The sequence below is a fragment of the Camelus dromedarius genome, chromosome 8 (genome assembly GCF_036321535.1).
Source record: "Camelus dromedarius isolate mCamDro1 chromosome 8, mCamDro1.pat, whole genome shotgun sequence".
Classification (NCBI taxonomy): domain Eukaryota; kingdom Metazoa; phylum Chordata; class Mammalia; order Artiodactyla; family Camelidae; genus Camelus; species Camelus dromedarius.
In genome coordinates, this window is record NC_087443.1 from 69,208,081 (window position 1) to 69,228,073 (window position 19,993).

Genomic DNA, 19,993 nt, shown 5'->3' on the forward strand with positions numbered 1-19,993 from the left:
TTCCTCCCACCTCCACCCTGCCCACCATCTGCACATCCAGTGCCGTATCCCAGCAGCCATCTCCTGGCCACTCAGATCTCACAGAAAGTCTGCTGTATTGTGACCTACAGCTGCATTCTCTGCCGCAGGAGAGTCAGAGTGAGAACGATGCTCTTTGCCATCTGCATTGTAAGCAAGAGGAAGTTAGCCAAAGAGGATAGAGAGGCTACTTATATAAAAGTTCTCGCTTCTCTGCCTGCAAGGCTGATCATTTTACCCACAGAAACCATGGATTACCTAGACAGTGTCAAAGTGCAGTCCCTGGACCACAAGCCTCAACATCACCTCAAAACTGCTAGAAATGCAAAACCCCAGGCCCTTTGTCAGACTTACTGAATCAGAACTCAGGGAACAGGGCCCAGAAATCCCCGTTTTCACAAGCCCATCAGGTGGTTCTGATGCCTGCTAACATTTCAGAACCACTGCCCTAGATGGTAATTTCCCTGAAAGTATCCAGGAAGCCAGCATCTTCACAGTTAAGGCCAAGTATTGAAACAAGTCAGCCTGTTTGATTGCAATGGGACATAGAAACTCATTCCTGGTGTGCTCAAGGGCACAGTGGCCCATAAGAGCATTAATCATGTCAGTGTGAACACAAATACAATGTTTCAGAGAAAAGAGGTCATGCATACAAATATTCACCCTCCCCACTGTTAACAAAATTTGCCCTTGAATACACAGCTCCTGCCAGTTTGGGATAAACATACCTCTCTGTATGAGTCACCGTCAGACCCACACACAATGAAACAGGAAGCTGGACTGGTTTCTACTGCGGTGTGCCCAGATCAGGCTCCACCACAAAGGAAAGAAATCCTGCACCACTCACCCATCACTGAACCTTCTGAAAAGCCCTCTGACTCTCTAATGCTGGCCCAGGAAAATACTCAGCATTTCAGCTTTGGCCTGTGAGCCACAAGCAATATCAGGACCCCCCTTCTTGCCTCTCAGGCACTATGAACATGATGACGCAGAGAAGCCCCCTCCTCACAGAGAATCAGGGCCAAGATTTTGCTCCCAGTAGGCTGAGTCTCACTTAGGGCGTCTTTCCTGAAGGACTTTGGAAAGTCCATTTGTTGTTCTTTAACAGAGGGAGTCTGTGAAGCTGTACATGCTTTCTGAGCACCTGCCCAGGTCATCAGAGAGGCAAGAGGCAGGACCATCTCCAAGCTGGCCCCACCTCCAGCTCAGATGCTCTCAAGGGCTCTGGGGAAATTTAAGTCAATGTGTTCCTCCTCTCAGATTTCTTTCCACATTCGGCCTTAACTCTAGCTGTGGAAACGAAGTCTGTTTTTTCTCGCTCTCTCTGGATAAACGTTTTTTAAGACATCAATGAATAGGAGGCAGAGGGCAGGGGATTTGTTGTGCTTTTCTTTTTAACATGAAGTTCTTTTCCTTAGCCCTGGAAATCCCACCATCCAGACAGCCCGGTGGTGGTGAGGATGAGCTGGTCAGAGGAGTACCGGAGGAGCACCTGATGAGAATGGTACTAATTCATTTACAAGATAGCAAGAGAAATTCACACGTGGGTATTTTTGACTCTCGAGTGGAATACGATGACAAAACTGGAGCTCCTCTCCCTCCAAAGATGCAAAGTTCACAACTGAATTGTGTGCATAAGTCGCCTACCAAGACAATTTATTCTGAAGCTTATAGCGTCATGCTATCTCCTTAAATCAATTCCTTTAGACCTTACTTAGGAAATGTCCTTGTCATTGGTGTGCCCTCGAAAAACTCGGGGCTTTTCAAGTTAAGGAGAAATGAACAACCTCCTTGGAGTAGGAGTGGGGCATTAAGCATCACTGGGAAGCAGGGCTGGAAAACAAATCCAGGAGAAGCTATTAGACACCAACAGGGGGCCTGAAAGGTGACTCAGATGTATGATGAATTGTTACACGGCAGAGAACAGTTTGTTCTCAGAATTCCCCGAGAATGGAACAGAAATGGGTGTCGATCACATGAGGCAGTGTGCATGCATCTGAATGGGTAGTGTCTCTGTGGGTATGTGTTTCGGGAGAAGTGGGATGGGGGTGGGATGGACAGATACTATTAGAGTTAGCAACACTCTGCAACTGTAAGGGTTGTTTTATAAGACTACAGATGAAGTCAACTACTTAGAGAGAGACAGACACTCTTTCTTAAGTTGTACAGGTGACAGATTCTCATTTAATTTCTCTGGTGTTTACTTAGGTGCTCGGAGTAATTCTAGAAGAATTTATAGAAGAGATGGGCCTTTGAAAAGCATTGTAAGGAAGCAGAACGTGAGTTAGGTGTTGGGCAAATACAGAAAAGGGGAATATATGTATTTCTCACCAGGGTAGGGGGGACAGAACAACTGAGGATGGGGAGGGATACACCTCTGTGATTCTTCAAATACAGAAAATGGAGCAGGGGCTGGGGATGGGGTGGGTGGGCAGGGAGCATAAGTACAATCAGCACAGATTTTGGAGCCAGACAGGCCTGGGTAGAAAATCAGCTCTCTTGCTTTCTAGCTAAGTGATCTCTGGCAAGTTTCTAAACTCCTCCTCCTCATCTCTCAAAGGGGAGCAGCACTACTGACCTTGCTGGGGGTCAAAGATTAGAGACAACGTATGTAAAGCTTTCAACACAAAGTATGCTATTCAGTATGTGTTCCTGCAGATGTAGTAATGACATTAAAGATAAAAATAAAACAAGATGGGCTTAGATGGCATGGGGAGGAGGTAATTTAAGGACTTGGGGAGAATCCTCAATGACTAGCAGGAAGCCTTGAACTTTACCTTGTCGCTCATTTAGGTTTTTGAGCTGGAAATATGATGACATCAGTGTCCTAAGAGGATTACTTTGATGCCAGCCTGTAGGACACATTGGAGACCCGGTAGGCTACTGTTCTCAGAAGTGGCCAAGAACAAGATTGCTGTGTGTGTGTGTGTGTGTGTGTGTGTGTGTATGTGTGTGTGCGTGTGAGATACACCTGAATGTCAAGTAGCGAGTGAACATCACTCCATCGAGGGTGAACTAGAATGAGTTTCACCGGGTCCTGTTCCACCCTGAAAGCAAGTTGGGTCATCCAACTGTGGCAGAAAACTTCTGGGAAACAAAACAAACTGCAAAATCAAGTGCTCAAGTGTAGAACTCTATTTTCCTTGACATGACCTCCCGTCGCTGCTAGATTGCTAAATTCTTATTCTCTCACATGATTTCCAAACCATAAGCCTCCCTTATTATTTAAATAAATGAGTGTTTACATAACTTAATCTCTAGCGTTTGCTTATTCTTGCTTTCTCTAACAGAAAGAAGCACATCCCTTTTGTGTTTATTTTTAAAACTTGCACCAGAACACACATAAGCTAGACAATTCCAGTTTTTAAATGAGCAGAGTGGGCCTCTGGAGTTTAGGTTGAGGAGAGTGTATCCGGGAAGACAGATATTGACTGATTAACCCACAAAAACCTTTCCTGCTTCTTTGTTACCGGATACAGCAAGGGTAAGATGCCCTTGAACATCGCGAAGAAATAACCATTTCATCAAGATTCCCGGATCAATAAGTGTCTGCCACTGGAAGTGGATGGGTGCCTGGTCAGAGCAAAAGATAATGACGGTCAAAGCATGTCAGCAAATGTCACTCGACACTCACAGAGGTGTGATTTGCCAGGATGCTTTCTTTCCAATCAGTGTCAATCCCAAACCAGATAGATACTTGGACACTTTATCCAGGAGAGAAAATGGTGGCACAACCCAATGTGAGCTAAACCATCTCCAAGTGGTGAGTGTAACAGAGGGTCAATCTATCTCACTCCTTCAGAAGGCTTCCCATGTTCCTCAGGAAGGAAGCTGCCACGATCGAAGCTCACTCAAGGGTGGTTCGCACCAGCTCCAGGAGGAAGAAGAAGGTAGGCCCCTCTGGGAGCCAGGGGAAATGGAGAGGACCAGAAAGGTCTCAAATCAGAAGATACAGGTTCCAGGTCCAGCTTGGACAACAGGCCAACCTGTTTCAGCTTTGAGACTCTGCGATGGGCAGGCACCAAGCTGTGCACCAGTGATGGAGCGGGTGAGGGTCTGCACGCTGCGGTGAGTGCAGACACTGAGCTGCGTCCACCTCTGATGGAACACAGAGGGCGAGTGCTTGGGCCAATTACTCACTGTGATTTTGAGCAATTTGCTTCCCCTTTCTGAAGCCCAGTTTTCTCACATCTAGGATGAATGCCTGGACTACATGCATTCCTGTGCCCGTCTCACTTTAAAAGCTATAATGAAGTTCCTTTCTCTCCATGGAAGCCCTTGTGTATTTGCCAAAAATCCTGCCTGCCGCTGCTGTTGGTGAGGTCAGTGCAATCAGGGAGCTGGGAGGCAGCAGCATAGAAATAACACAGACCTCAAAATAAAACAGGAACAGCCTTTAATCAGGGGCTAAGGGCTAAGATAATACTAGTATGTGACCTCCTGGTGGCCTGTCCAAAGTGTTCCAGTTAGAAAGTGGCTACTGATTTCTAAAGCAAACCTGAACACAGGCAATCTGAGCTTTGGGAAGTCTGCAACGCCTTAAAAAGAGTTGCTGTTTGGGGACCACTGACATACATTCCCCACACACAGTAAGTTAGGCTTCCCCTGGCCCCGGGAGAACGGAATCGGGAATTCCCACCACTCACAGACTCCTCCCCCTCGGGAAACAAACTCAAATCCACTAGCAATAGAGATCAGAGCTGAGCTGTCCCAGTGGTGGGGGAGGTAAAACTGAAGAGACTTGACCTTTATTAAATATCAACATCTTTTATCTGTTACTCTGAGGGTTCCTGGAAGCCCCCTCAAAAGAGAGGAAACACTATTCGAAGCACCAAATAATTTCATTCAATTAGCACTTAGTGAAAAAGTAAACCAAGCTAAACCGAGTGATTTACGAAAGACACACAGAAGCCGAATGGGTAGAGCAAAGCCATGTTTCTCTTTGTCCTAAGGTGCAGCTTTAACACGGTTAGCTGTCATGATCCTATTTCTCCATCCATCCGTTAGTATAATAAACCTGAACCGAGTTTCCAGCAATAAGTATCAGTCTGAGTTCAGCATGTTCACCTCACATTTATTCTCTGTAGGGGCTTTAAGAGAAAGTAGATAAAGATAAATCACTGAAATGTTCAAGACAGCTCCAAAAGAGCAGATGTCTATGTTTATGGAGTAAAGTATTCCACAGTCAGAAAATGTGGCAGAATAAATCTAAGCTTACCAAGAAGCAAAATTAAGGGGCAGTTACTCACATTATAAAATCACATGGTAAAAGTCGCTAAGATATAGTATTAAGAGAAAAAAATCAAGTCAGGAAAATAATCAGAGAATGATCCTTTTTTAATACTTCTATCTATCTACCTACCTACCTACTTACCTACCTGCCTACTTACCTACCTACCTTATTCTGGTGTAGAAGGTCTAGAAAGATGCAAGCTATTAACGATTTTGAGAGAAAGGGGAATTGAGATGGACAGGATTTCATCTTTCACTCTCTAGTCTCCTGTGACGTTTCACTTTCTTAACATAAGACATATGGATATATTACTTGGATAATTAAAATCAAACATTGTTGTGCTCTTTTATATTTCCCAGATTAATAATTTAAGCTATAATTCTATTCCGAAAGATTTAATTTACCTTTCAGGACCACACCCAGTTCAGAAATCCTGCACACCTGCCCAGAGCTGCCCACCCTCTCCCCTGCACATTTTTCCTAAGGCATGATTTGCCACCTTTGACATGTAACACATCCTTTAAGTTGTTTGGAGGAGTGACAAGGGATGCCACTGAAATGACAGGTAATTACAGCTGCACACCTGGAACATTTAAAACAGCCCGCTTCTCCTTCCAGCCAGTCCCATCTAGGCTTGGGCAGGTCCCAACATAGCACAAACCTGGTGGAAGGACCCTTTCATGACATATCTTCATTCATTTATTGATTTGGGTGGGGTAAGTGAGGAAGAATGAAGGCTAGGATAGGGGCGGGAAGGCAAGTCTCAAACACAACCAGAAATTCAAAATGCAATAGCAATCAAAAGAGACACACACCCAGGAGCTCGGCTGCGCAAACACTCCAGAAATAGGGTGTGCTTCCAACGCCGCGACTAAATGAAAGGCTCTTAAAGAAGTAAGGCTCGGTTCCCCGGAAGTCCGGACTTCACAATACAGACACTCGCACCAAGAACATGTCTGCCCGGCTTGCCATTGATCACACCCCGTTAGGTGGCCGAGCTCGGCAGCACCAGTCCAACTTCTGCAACCACGCACAGTGATCGATATTTATAATTACCTTTCTCCTTCACCATGGCAACCGGGGCCTTTGGTGAGCAGCGCCCAGGGAAACAGGAACAAAGTCTGGGAGTGGGAGCGCCCCTGGGAAGAGAGATGGGCGGCGGCAGAGGCAACGAGGAAGAGCCCCCGGCATCCACTGGCGAGGTCCCGGGCTGCTTTCTAAAATCCCGCCCCCATCTCCGAGGGCCGAGCTCCGGTGCCCGCCCCAGCGATAGCTGCCACCAAGCTGCAGCCGCGCCCTGCTCGGGACGCTGCCCTTCGGCTGAAACCACGCGCTACAGCTGCTGCTGTAACAAATGCAAAATTCCACCGCCCTAATCTCTGGTCACTGACACCACGCAGCATTCCTCGCGCTGGGAAACGGGCATCAAAACGCTCCAAGCCCTGGCCCCCTCCTGGGGTCTGATAAATGATTGCCAGAAAGCGGGAGGAGGGGACGGGGAACAGCCAGGGACTGTTGCAATAAGTAAACTAGTCAACTGTTAGCTTATTAGTTTCCTGTTACTGCTGCTCCCAGTTCAGCTTCTTATTAGCCTTAGAAAAATAATGCTAGTGACTCCTTCAAGTTCGTTTTCTTTGACTTTTAAGGTCCTAGAAGCTTAAGTATAATGAAAAATGAATAATGACATCGGATTTGCCCTGATGCTCCCTTCCTGGTTACCTGAATGGGGGGAGAAGGTGAGGGGCTGGCTGGGGCCAGGAGAGGGAGCCAGGGAAGAGGATCTTTCGGGATTCAATTTCTCATCCAGGGTCAAATTCAAGATCAAAGTAAAAATCTGACTTATCCAGTTAGGTAGGATTCTGACGTTCACCTTCTCCCTGCTTCTTTAGAGTTTTCTAGACAAGCCCCTCCATGGCGTATATGTGAGAGAGGAGACCTCCCAGCCACAAAGTGGGGGGCCATCTTTCACCCTGCACCCCTCACCAGCCTAAGTCTGATCCAGCAGCAGCACCAAAGCCTGGCAAGTGACAAGTGAAAGGACTTCCGATTTCTGACCTGCAGGGTCACAGGTCCATCTCCGGGGAGCAGGTGACTTCATGGGGGAGGGGGAGTTCACCAAGCCCACCCATTCCAGCACCTGTCTCCCCACCACGCGTCACATACATCCACGTGGGAGAAATGCGGTGAGTAGGAGACACAAAGGCAGCAGATGGCCGGCACATCTTTTAGAACCAGAATGCACAGCCAGGATTAGGCTGTATTTACTGCAAATATTGTACCGTGTTGGGTCTCAGAGAGCCTGGGGTAACAGAAAGGAATGAAGTCAATCAACCTGCCTCATCTTTGACTCCGAGGTTGTTTATAGCTGAAATGATGCTGGGCGGGGCTGGGCCAGGCCTTCATGGCTGGTTTTCTGCCGGTGACAGTGGCAGAGCTCAAGCAGCTGTGACATTCCTACATCTGTGATTCGGGGCTTTACTATTAATAGCCCGGGCTTCTCTGCCTGTACAAAAGGGCTAAGGTCCCTCTAACCCCCCTGGTCATCTTTTTGGTGACACAAACTTCACCCACAGTCCTCCCTGCCCCCACTGCAGTCTCATAGGGTCAGATTTTCCCTAAGTCAGCGGCCAGCTGGAGGGTAAGCACTAAAGAGCCTTTAAGCGGCTTCTCTAACCTCCATTCATAAATAAGAGCCAAACATGAGAGCAGCAGGACTTCAGGTCCAGAGGGATGAGCAGGGCCCAAGAGCAGGAGGAGACAAGCCCTTTCCATCCCCAAATGTTCATGGCTAGAGCTGCATGGTCTGCCTCTCCCATTCCTACTGCCCTCAGAGCCCTCAAAGAGATGCTGACAAGCACAATGAAACTCAGAGAGCTGGAATTAGTTTGGTGCTGTGAGCCTAGCAGGTGAATTTATCTTATTATATTTTTGCTGCCTAAATAGATTAGCACCTCACTGAGGCACTCCTCCCCAAGGCTTTCATGTCATTCAGAGCAAAGCTAAGAGCACAGTGCACTGGCTTGTGTCTCTCCTTCTACCCGCCTCCCCCCACCAATGGACCATGAGAGTAAAACACCATTGGTTTTCTAGTCCACACTACATCACACATGCATGTTCCAGATCCTAGAAATGCAATCGGTCCAATTTCTCTTTGACTCAGCATGACAATTTTTAATCCTGAGATTTCAGTTTATTAACCAAACTGATCCCTTATTACAGCTATGAACCTACCTTTGTGTACCTTTGAGGATAAACTGCACTGAAACCCTGGTTGAGGAGGGCTCTCTGGCAAATTTGGAGACTAAGCCAGCCGAGAAACAGCTGGTGCCTATTCATTTTCAGAGAAGCCTTTTCCAAAGGAAAATACTACATAGTGGTTCAGAGAGACTTCCCCCCTCCTGTGTTTTCCATGCAAAGAACTTTCCTGTATCACAGTCAAAGTGAATGAGTCACCACCGTTTAGTTGCTAAATAACAGTCATACGGCTAAAGTCCCCCCCTCAAACGGTCAGACACTCCACTTTACGATAAAAGCGTCCACTCTGCACTTTTAAGATAACCAAAGAGGGTATTACTAAAGTTATTTTTGGAATGTTGCAGAGTAAAACCGAATTGTTTTTGTCTCCTTGCTCAGGGCCAAATAGTTAAGAGCTTTGAGAACAGAAGCAAAGCATAGATGTTTTCTGCAGTTAAAGCTAAAAGAAGTGCCACAAAAATAAATGAAAAAAAAAATTTTAAATGTAAGGTTTATAAGGTCGCAGGACTTTTCATTCTTATTTCTAGAGAAGATTTCCAAAGAACTTACCTCAGTCTCACTCCACTCAGATGAGATAAGACTTCATAATGCAGACACCAACTGGTGGGTTCATTTCTTGTTTTATCTCCCACGCTGACTCACTGCCACTTTTCATTCACTCACAAAATGAAGCAAGGGTTGTCCACAAGTGACCAAGGGACAGAACCCATTTTGTTAGAGAGGAAAGCTTTGCGAGCATACAACCATTCTTGGCAAAAATCCAAGAGTACATTATTCCCACAAAAGTCATGCCAATTAAGAAGGAAATGTGACAACTTGAAAAAAAGCAGCCTGGTGGAGTCCACTCCCTCATTGCTGTCTCTCTTCTACAGAGCCACAGATTGCCTACAGCTTGTGTATCCACAGAGCAGGAATTTCAAGACCCCTCCATGGCCCCGGAACCTCAGGTTTCCAGGTATCACACATCCCTCAACACCTTTGGATTCATTGGCAGAAGAGCACTCAAAATTCTTTCTAGCAGAATCCAGCTGAGAGAAAATTCAAGAATGAGTTTGTTATCTGCTTTCTGTTTAACATCTACATCTATCAACCCCACTGCAGACATTCATGGACCATCTATCTCTGCCAGGTACTAGGCCGGCTGTACCAAAGCAAGAAGGGAGAAGCCACTGCTCTGGAGTTGCCTGTCTAGCGGAGCAGATACATACACACAAAACTCTCAATGAAATTAGGAAGATGCTAAGACAGAAGTAGGTCCACAGGGTGTAGGGCAGTGCTGAGTCCAATCTGAGGAGTCAGGAGAGGCTTCTAGTAGAAGTGAAGAGGCAAGATAGGGCTGCCCAAGTGATGAAAGGGGGAAGATCATTCCAAGAGGAGATAACAGGGCAAGAACGCATCAAGCTCACTGTTCACAGGGGGCAGGGGGAGGCTCAAGCTAAGGTCGGGGGGGTGGGTCGTGAAGGGCTCTGAATGCCACGCTAAGGAGGTTGGACCTTAGAAGCGATAGGATGAGAGTCTCAAACCTGACCTACCTATTTCTTTCCAAATTAAGTTCAAAAGACTTTGGTTGCATTTCAGGGTCTGCCATGATGTGTTTCCAACCATTACTGCCTCCTCCTTCCTTCAAATTGGATTATGTTGGTGTGTGCACATCCAGTGTTTAGCAGACATGCCCAGAAAGTGTCTGTTTATTAGTTCATTTACATATTTCCCTGAAAAGTAGACTAAAACGATAGCCACGCACATCCCACACATAACATTTTAAGTAGCACAAACCATTTGATATTCGCTTATCCTCAAGTACACACAGCTTCATGTCCACAATGAGGCTGTGAGCTCCATGAAGGTAAGGAGGGTTCCATGCTATTCTAGACTCCCAAGAACACAGGCTGCAAACCTCCAGCGATAAAAACACTAGGGATGCTTAAACGCATACACCTCGTCCCATGCAACGTCTGATGATTCAGATTTTCCGGGATGAGGCTTGAGCTGCACCAGCTCCTTAAAGTGAGTAAGGACCACTGACAGGCTGAGCACACTGGCCTGCCTGGTAGGAGCTGAACGAACATGAAATTTATAAACATAGCAATAGCCCAGGCCGCCACTTCTAAAACACAGCCTCTGTCCTCTCAGTTGGCTAAAATAACAACCGTCCTGACATTTGCCAGTCTTAATGAAAATGTATCACAAGTGATGATTCCAGAGTTCCCTACAGTCTGAGGCAAATTCTTACATGTCTAAGCTCCCTTGATCCTACTCTCATGTCCTCAACAGAGAATTCTTAGGATTTTTTCCATGTGAATCTCACAGAATCAATGCCCAGTAAAGTTCTTTTCCATGAGTTCTTCAAGTAGAATTATTTTACATTTGTATCCAAAACTTCCCCAAGGTACTTCTCAAAAGCCAATTCTGAGTTTGGATCTCAGCAATAGGTTGCAGCTTACGAAAAATTATTAGGGTATATTTAAAGCTCTCTATAAATAATCCACTAAAGATATAAACTGCAGAGGGAGCATAAAACAAGCCATTATCCTACGAGTGAGCTGGAACCTATTACCAGAATTCAAAGGATCTTTTGATAGTGCAGAGTTTCATGGATTTTAGCCAAATTTCAGGCACATGAGAAGTTCAGAAATAGTTCCAAATTACTTTTCCCCAACAATTTACTATTAATTTTATCTTTTCCCCCAACATTTTCTAGGTAGAAATACAGTTATTGGGGGGGAGGGGGAAATGGTCATTTTCTGTCATCTGGAACTGTGATGCTTTCCCTGGCAACACTCCCTTCTTTCTGATACTTAACGTCACCAGTGCTCTGAATGTGACTACATTGCAATGAAGGATCTGCATCTCTATTTTTGCAAAAGACTGTGGGCTCTCTGAGGGGAGCGATCACATGTGAATATCTGCATTCACATAGTGATAGACACAAAGTAGGAATTCAATATTTGATGACTATTAGGAAATAAATGTCACTGGGTTACCAGAGTAAGTCAAAATGCTGGCTAAGTGTTCATTTTTATAGTCAAAAAGACTGATTTCAAAATCTTACTCAAGTGAAGTAAAAGTACATTCAGTCTCATATTATTTATATATATGTATATAAATTTAGAGGTTGCTTGAAAGTATTTACCAAGATGCAAACCAATAATTCACCTCAGAGGGAAACAGGTTGAAATGAACTTAACCAGGTAGCATTTTACAAAGTCTCCTTTATAACTAACCCTTAACACCCTTTTGCTGCCATTGACAAGGTGCTTATTATGTTTCTGCCACCATTCTAGTCTCTTTACATTTATTTATCACCTCACTTAATCCTACTAACAACTGGAGAAGATAATATTGTTACACTTTATGCTTGAGGAAAGAGGTTTGTCAGAATCCAAGGCCACGGGCCCTCCCTTTGCTTTGTTGGCTCTTTGCTTCCACAGAGGTCATAAAAGCCCTCGCTTTCCCTGTCCCCAAGCACACGCACACACACACACACACCCACACCCCCTGCATATTTTTTGAGTCAAGATGCATCAATGTACATTGATGACTTCTTTGGCATTTCCAGAAGACCTGGCACAATGGAAACAAAATTACATTTTGCCTTGTCTGTATATAAGATCTTCCCTCCTGATACCTTCTCCTTTGTTGGCTCTCAGACTTCTTACGCTAGGACCTGCCAGGTGAACAGCATCACCACTGTGGCTTGCTGGGTTCATCCTTGGCTGGACAGGGGAAGATGGTGTACCCAGATCCACATTCTCAAGTCTTGTCAGCTGCAACTCAATCATCCACCCTGTCTAATTATTCTCAAGGAATAGTATTCCTGTGCATGGTTTACACAGACAGACAATTAAAAAATTTCACAGCAGTTTGTGTGCGGGTATGTGTGGGTGTGTCACAGAATTTTTGCAAGGTCTACAAAGCTTCCATTTGCCCCCTTCACTCTGAATATGCCCTGGTATGCTCCCAGAAGGTAACTGCTTTCTCATTCTCCTGGGACATTTCAGCCAACATCTGAGGGACAGGCCAAATAAAGCATGCAAAGTGCATGGCCTTTAGCGCAAGTGCTGCTGTAGGAAGGGCGGCATTGTCACTCAACACATGTCTCTGGGGGTCTCTCTGGTTCTTAGGACAAGGAGAGAAGGGACCACGCAGCCCACACTCTGGTTTGTGGAAAGCTATAACTTGGATGAAAACCAGGCATCAACTTCATGCTCGTGTAAGATGAAGACCAAAGTCCTAACTAAGGCAGACTTGTTCAAGGGTACATGATAACTTGGAAATGGGCAAAACCCCCAATGTCGGCTCCTCCCCCATGGTTATTCCATCATGCCACACTGGCCACATAGGCCCCTTGGTCAGACAGCTGGGGTTTGTATTCCAGCTCTGCCACAGGCTCAGTGATCTCAGGCGCGTTACCTCCTCTCTGGGTTTCAGCATCTCACCTGTGGACAGTGACAACACCCTCCACTCGTGAGGCTGTGGGGAGGACCAGGCCGCCTTCACGGGCGTGTCATCTGGGAAGCGGTGTAGGGCCCTGTGCTCGGATGGGCCCTCCATTTGGTTAATGCTCTGCTCTTGTCACATTGAGATTTGTAGTAATTTTATCTTTGACCTTGTGTTTTATGAGTGAAGTCTGATGGGACAGTGGAGCCCACGTGTATCAAAAAGCAAATGTACCTTCAGGGTTCTAAAAGAGAGATAATGGACCTTTTTACTGATTTCCGCCCCCCCCCCCCCCGATTCTCGGTTCAAGGACCAAAATTGTTTGTAATTTATTTCTATCCAGGATTTCCATAGCATCTTTTCTCCAGAGAGGTTGATGAATGAAAAAAGAGATAACACAGTGGTTCTAAGGATACTCACGTGGTGTTTTATTTTTGTTTCCAGTTATTTAACCTGCAGATTCATGAAAATGCCATGGAATTCCTCACGACAAGACTTTCATTTACCAACATAGAGTCGCTGCCCAGGGGTAATGATATGCTCTGGGGGACACTCGTATCTCCTTGGCATTCACCTCTACAAGTCAAATGTGGTTACTAGAAACATCACAATGAATGAGTTAATGCACCTGGAAGGAGCTTTCAACCAATGACAGATGGGGAGGTGGCAGACCAACACCTCAGCTTCCTTGTCCCTCGGCTGGGATACCCCTGGGGCATAGCTGCATCTCCCAGAGTTCCCAATCAAATGAGCTTTGGCTGCCCACACTGGTAACCAGTTTGATAATTCACCTTTTTATTGGCTTCACTCCCTTACCAGAGTTTCCTGGGGTTACCTTCCAAGTAAATGACTTGTCCTCAAATCCTTGTCTCTTGGTCGATTTGGGGGGGGGGATTGCGACATAAAAGAGAATCTAAGTTATCCACATTGTTATGCTTGAAAAAAAAGAAAAATTTGTTTCAATCCACTGACCACTTTCAAGCAGTCCTCTACTTTAGACGGATTCTAAATAGAACAATACCCTAAAAACACCAACTATGCTCATCAGACAGAATATGTTATTTTTTTCCTCAGGAGACTCAGTGATTAATTGGATCACTTTATTGTACAAACACAATGGAATTTGTATGCACGCACACTGTGCTGAAGTGCTTCTTCCTTCAGAATATGTAAATGAGGCTCTTTGGGTTGACTCTTGTCACAAGGGTCAGAACTCACAACTGCCTCATAAACAAATATGTCCCCAAATGTCTTTTAAGCCTGCAGTTATATTTTAGGGGGAAGGATGTGGTTTATGACATTTATCAAGCCCTGTAGAAATCAATCATTTTATAATGATGTTCTATTGTATTTACATATATACACGTACTTTCGTTCAAAATTTTTAAACAAATAGTTTCACATTGCTATGATTCCACCAAAGAATGTGCTGGTACCATATGCCACGCAGGCTGTATCTCTGAAAGAGGTATGGAAGGTAGTTTCTTTCCTTTGTCCCTTCCCACCAATCCCCAGCAAGATAGAAAACAATCTGCATATGTATTGGATTGTTGGGGTTCGGGGAGATTGGAGGCAGGACAGGAAGGAAAATATTTAGAACTTAAATTCTCGTTGGTTTTGAGTCTCAGTTACATAATATAGTTTTCCCTTCCTGGTCAAAATACACTAAGAGTGCTGAGCATTTACCTATATGCTTCGTTGGCTATTAAATTTGCACACAGAAAAAAAAAAAAAAGCAATGTAGCCACAAAAACAGCATGAAGCACTCGCATCATGCAGTTGAAAGCAAAGTGGGCAAAATTCAGGGAAGAATGAAAAGAAATACATTACTACTGATTCATTAATTATGCTAACAAATATTCACTGAGCATCTATAATACATAGAACTTCACAAAACTTCATAAAGCTGATCAAGGTCAAAGACGCCTAGACTAAGCCCTTGCTGGATGAGCTTACGTGCTAGTAGGGCAAACAGCACAGGTATTTAACCTAAATGACTCTCAAAGGAGGTAGAAAGGGATTGGACTCAGAAATCCTGAGAAAATGCTACATAAAGGTTTGAAGAAAGGAATGGTTGCCCTTTAGCAAAAAGAGCTTCAAGTAGACTGTGATCCTCTCCAAACACAGGAAGAGTTATACAAAGTTGGTTGCACTCAGCATCTTTTCACCAGTTGCTACAGACAGAAAATGAACTAGACCAGTCCTGGCATTGCGATAAAGCGAACCAAGAAATACGTTGAAAGTAGCTGCTTGTATCCTCTTCAAACTCTTAAAATAGACCAACTGGACTATGATCTAGGCAAGATCAAGTTCAGTTTAAGTGCTACTAAACAAAGTAACAGCACATAGTATTTCCATCAACGATAATATTGTAGCAATTGATGACTTCAACCATTAGGCAGGTATCTGTTAAGTAGCCAGTTGTCCCTGCAGCAGTACTGGCTACCAAACCATTGCAGAGTTTGACTCTCCTTTCAAGGACAAGTCTGGCCTGAGGAAAAGATAACAGATGAACATATCCAGCTACATACTAGAATCACATGATAGCACTTCAGGGAAAGGTGATATGAAACAGAACTGGGAATCGTCCCACAAGAAGACCAAACGTTAAACATCCTAGAATATTCTAGTGATGTCAAAAATGACCTTACAGCATGATCCAGGGCGTGATGGACAGCAAGGGAGAAGGCTGAGTGCTGGCAGTGGCTTCAACAATTTGACTTTTCTTCCCAAGCCCAGCTTTATCCCTGGGGACCTATTTTATGTTGTGAGAATTCTCTCTTCTCCAGGAGGCCACACACAAACCCCTGGGAGCTGGATTTTTCTGGGTACTGTGAGTCAGAACATCTCTGACATCCTCTGATTCATTTCAGTTGCTATCTTTGGCTACAGAACTCGGATGAGAAAAGATCTTTAAACAGCAACCAAACAAAACCTGAGGGCTATCCTAAGGTACCTGCAGCGTGAATAACAAAACCAGCTAACTAATGTCACAAAGGAAAGCGCCTACCTTCTGTTACGTAATGTTGGCACATTATGTAATGTTTGCAGACCTTTAAGTTGTAGAGGTATATGTGGTTTTGAAGATTAAGACAGAGGGTATAAACAGACATGAATGTACACAAGGGATTTTTTTCATTTTAACGAAATCTGGTTATTTCACATTTGGGGAATAGCTTTGACTTAATTTAAAATTATATTAAGTGCAATTTTTATGCAAAATAGTTCAGTTGCTGGAGAAAACAGTTTGGCAATTCCTCAAAAGGTTAAACAGAGAGTTACCATATGACCCAGCAACCCCACTATTAGGTATATACCCAGGAGAATTGAAAATATGTGTCTTATGTCCACACAAAGAGTTGCATACTGGTGTTCATACCAGTATTGTTCATAATACCTGAAAACAGAAACAATCCAAATGTCCATCAGCTGATGAACAGACAAACAAAACACGGCCTATCCATACAATGGGATATTATTCAGCCATAAAAGGAATGAAGTACTGATACGTGCTGTAACATCGGTGAACCATGGAACTACTATGCTAAGTGAAAGAAGCCAGACACAAAAGATCATATGCTGCATAATTCCGATTATATGAAAGTTTCAGAACAGGCAAATTCGTAGAGACAGAAAATAGATCAGTAGTTCCCAGGGGCTGGGGAGCATTGACAACAGGGAGCAACTGCTAATGGATACAGGGACGCTTTAGGGGGTGACAAAAAATGCTCTGGAATTAGATAGTGGTGAATTTTGAGTAACTTTGCGACTATACTAAAATGCAGAGAATTGTACATGCTAAGACGGTATATTTTTGGCGCTTGAATTATATCTTAATTTTGAAAGGTATAAAATATGTTTCTTTACCCAGCACAGTATTATACACTGGAGAAGCAAAGCCCATTAAAACCACTTTCTTGCAAATAAGAACCTTACTACCTGGTAAGAGAGCCATGCAGACAAATAAGATACAGCCAAGCATAAATGTGCATAAAGATGGATACGCCCACCCATAAATGGGCACTCATGTGGTATTCCCCAAAGAGGGGAAGTCTGGAGAAGATCCAAAAGAAAGTTTCACCTGAGCTGAGTCTCACACTAAACTAAAACAATTTTTTTTTTTTTGATAATCCTTTGGTCTTCTCTTCTGCAATGTTAAGTGGAGAGAAAGAAAACTGGTTCTTCATCTAATTCTACCTCTAATCTATACAATAGACCTTGGGAAAGTCACTTCACTGCTCTGGACCTCAGTCTCCCACTCCTTGTAGGCAGGTTTGATATCAATGTTTTATTTCCATATTTAAGAAACATCTAGGATTCTAAGGCATACCAAGTCCTTCTAGGGTCCTGACATTTTAAAATTTGAAGGTCCTGAATTCTGATGTGGATTTCTCCAGTGCCGTCTGAGTGTGGTGCCCCCTGGAGGGTGACAAGGGAATCATCACTCCCCTGCTACATCACGAACAGCACGGAGATGATGCTGACTTCCTGTTGGCAGCCTTCCTCTTGCATCCTGGGACCATCTCAGACTCGTGACTGATTTGCTAAGTTAACAGGCATCTATAATCCTAAGCACTGGGTCATGCCCCAGAATCACTAGGATCACATGATGCTAAATCAGGGGTTTCTGTGAAGGTAGGCAACTCTTAGTAAGAATCAAAAAATTTTAAAGCAAGGAAAAAAGAAAAAAAAAAAAAGCCAAACAATAAACTTTAACAGATTGCCTTACCCTCTGACTTTAAATAAGTTTAGTTTTTAAGTACATATAATTAAAACTAATGGGGCACTTCAGCATATTTAGTTACTTAAGGAAGTAAATTAGATGGGAACATGTCCTGTGAAAATAAGTTACTTGTTCACATTCCTAGGCCTAAAAAATTAACAACTAAACAAAGAAAGAAACAAATCAAAACAACAAAGCTGGGCCAGCCAGAGACAAGCAGTGAAACTAAGAGAAAAATGTCTTGCTTCTATTTTTTTTTCTAATTTCATTTCACTGGGATATTTTCCTTCTACTCATTTTCTGGGTATGTCTTTTCTATTTTCCAGCTCAAATCCTACTTTCTATTTCTCTGGCCACCCCAGGCCCAAGTTTTCTTTCCTTTCTTGGAAAACTAATTGTATTTATTACCTAAACATTTATTTTGCTTCTCACACATTTGGAGTGGAGAGAAAAGGAAAGGGGATATTTATGGAGAAGCTGCTAATGCTAGTTTATATTCTTCTTTTATATTTATATTTTATTTTAGTCTTTATACTGTTACTGCAATGTGGGTAGTATTATCCACATTTGACACATGGTAAAACTGAAGCTCAGAGATACTAAGTATCGTGTCCAAGTCACAACATCTAAAATGAGTGGTGCTGGACTGTGAACTCGGCAGGGCAGCCTGATCCTACAAGCCCAGAACGTGTGGTCACTACATCGAACTGCTTCTCCCAGCATCAGCTACTTGCAGGCCACAGGATCGTCTTATGCCCACTGTATTCTAACAAAGTGACTTGATTTCTGCAAACATCCGTTCATTCATTTACGGGTTCACTCACAGCTCTGTTCCATGCCAGGTGCTCTAACAGAGTAAAAACAGAAATGTGGCTCCCTCCACGCCCCCGAGAGGACCTCACAGTGTGCTAAATGAGAGATGCTTCTCAACAGGCAGTTCTGAGAGAGAGATGCGTGGGGTGCTGCACAGCATGGAGGGGGGCAAGGCAACAAAGAGGTAAGACAAGTCTGCCCAGAGGAGGGAGAGCTTAAACCGAATCCGGCCTGAGAGTCCGAGGGACCGGGAAGGCCAGGCCAGGCAGCAGAACAGCACACAGACAGACCCAAGGTGAGAGGGTCCTTCAACTGTCTGTGACAAAGACGCCTGGTGTGAGTGTTTGGGGGTTAATGGTTGGACATGGTAGAAAGGCAGGGCCTGATTGTCAAGAGCTTTTGACTATGATTCTGGGAAATATGATTAAACTAATGGAATAGGAAGCTTCGGGAAGTCAGCAGGGGCTACTGATAATAATAAATCAATGAAAACAATGTAGTCTGTCTAACATTTTACTGCAGAGCTGAAATCTCCCATCTCTCCTTCGTGTCCTCCCAAAACTTAGAAGAAACTGTTCACCACTTACCATTTCCAACCGCAACAGAATAAAAGTCAAAGTTACACTACTGTTTTGAGGGAACCACATCCCAACAACAAACTGGATGTGGCCCTGGTGCCCCGGCACGTTGGAGGGATGGGGGCTGAGTGGTAGCGCATCTCTTGTGAACACCAGACTCACGTTATTGCTTTGTGTCCAGACAGCCACGCGTGCAGCCGTCAGTGAGGACAGCAGGGCTGAAGAGAGGAATCAGACATTCCCCCCTTGTCACATCTTTTGGGATGCATTTTTTCATGGCCAGAAGTCAAACATTTGTCTCAAATTTAAGGGAGGAGGGTCTTTACCATTGCGTCTGAGGTTTGCAAAGTATTTAAAATGTTGTTCCAACAAAACATCTCAATACTACCAGGAAGATGTGATAGAAAAGTTCCACAGAGGTTTGGGAGGTGTGCTCTTTAAATTGTGGACAACAGAGTCCCTATTGGCTTTTGGCCCATGATATCCAAGACCTTCCCCCGGCCCTTTGACAGAAGTGTCTGATTTATGCGGTTGGGATTAGTGATGGCGAACGGGATGAAAAGAGACACAAAAAGAAAGTTAGAGAACCATAGTGTTAAATGTTAATGTCCCTTCAAGAAATAACAACGTATTAAACACCTATGATGATCTCTCAACTATGTGGTCAATCTGAGTATCTGGGTCTTGCGGAGACCATGCCAAGTAAAGGCAATCCCTAGGGCTGTACTGAACATAACAAAGAGGACACAGAGGGTTTCTGAACCAGAGCAAAGTCACCATCTGTCTTCAGGGATAGCAACTGTTTTTCCAGGCAGGGGACTCCCAACTCTACTTTGGTCCCCGATCTCCAGTCCAGAACATTCTGCTTTGGGATTCGGACTCAGCTGACAACATAATCATCGAACCCTTTGCAGGCTTTTAATAACAGTGCCA

At 44.2% G+C, this 19,993-nt stretch overlaps 1 protein-coding gene across 9 annotated transcripts in view; it reads right to left on the reverse strand.

The window, feature by feature from the left end:
* Nucleotides 1-19,993, reverse strand: part of ABLIM1 (actin binding LIM protein 1) — a 282,485-nt gene that overhangs the window by 163,743 nt on the left and 98,749 nt on the right. For 6 of the 9 annotated variants that reach the window (XM_064488466.1, XM_064488464.1, XM_064488462.1 and 3 more), the window contains exon 1: nucleotides 6,308-6,601. The exons of the other annotated variants lie outside the window; for them this stretch is intronic. In XM_064488466.1, the coding sequence (XP_064344536.1) occupies nucleotides 6,308-6,323 (16 nt within the window). In that variant the 5' untranslated portion in view covers nucleotides 6,324-6,601. Of the gene's footprint in view, nucleotides 1-6,307; nucleotides 6,602-19,993 lie in introns of those variants that run through there. 9 annotated transcript variants of the gene reach the window in all.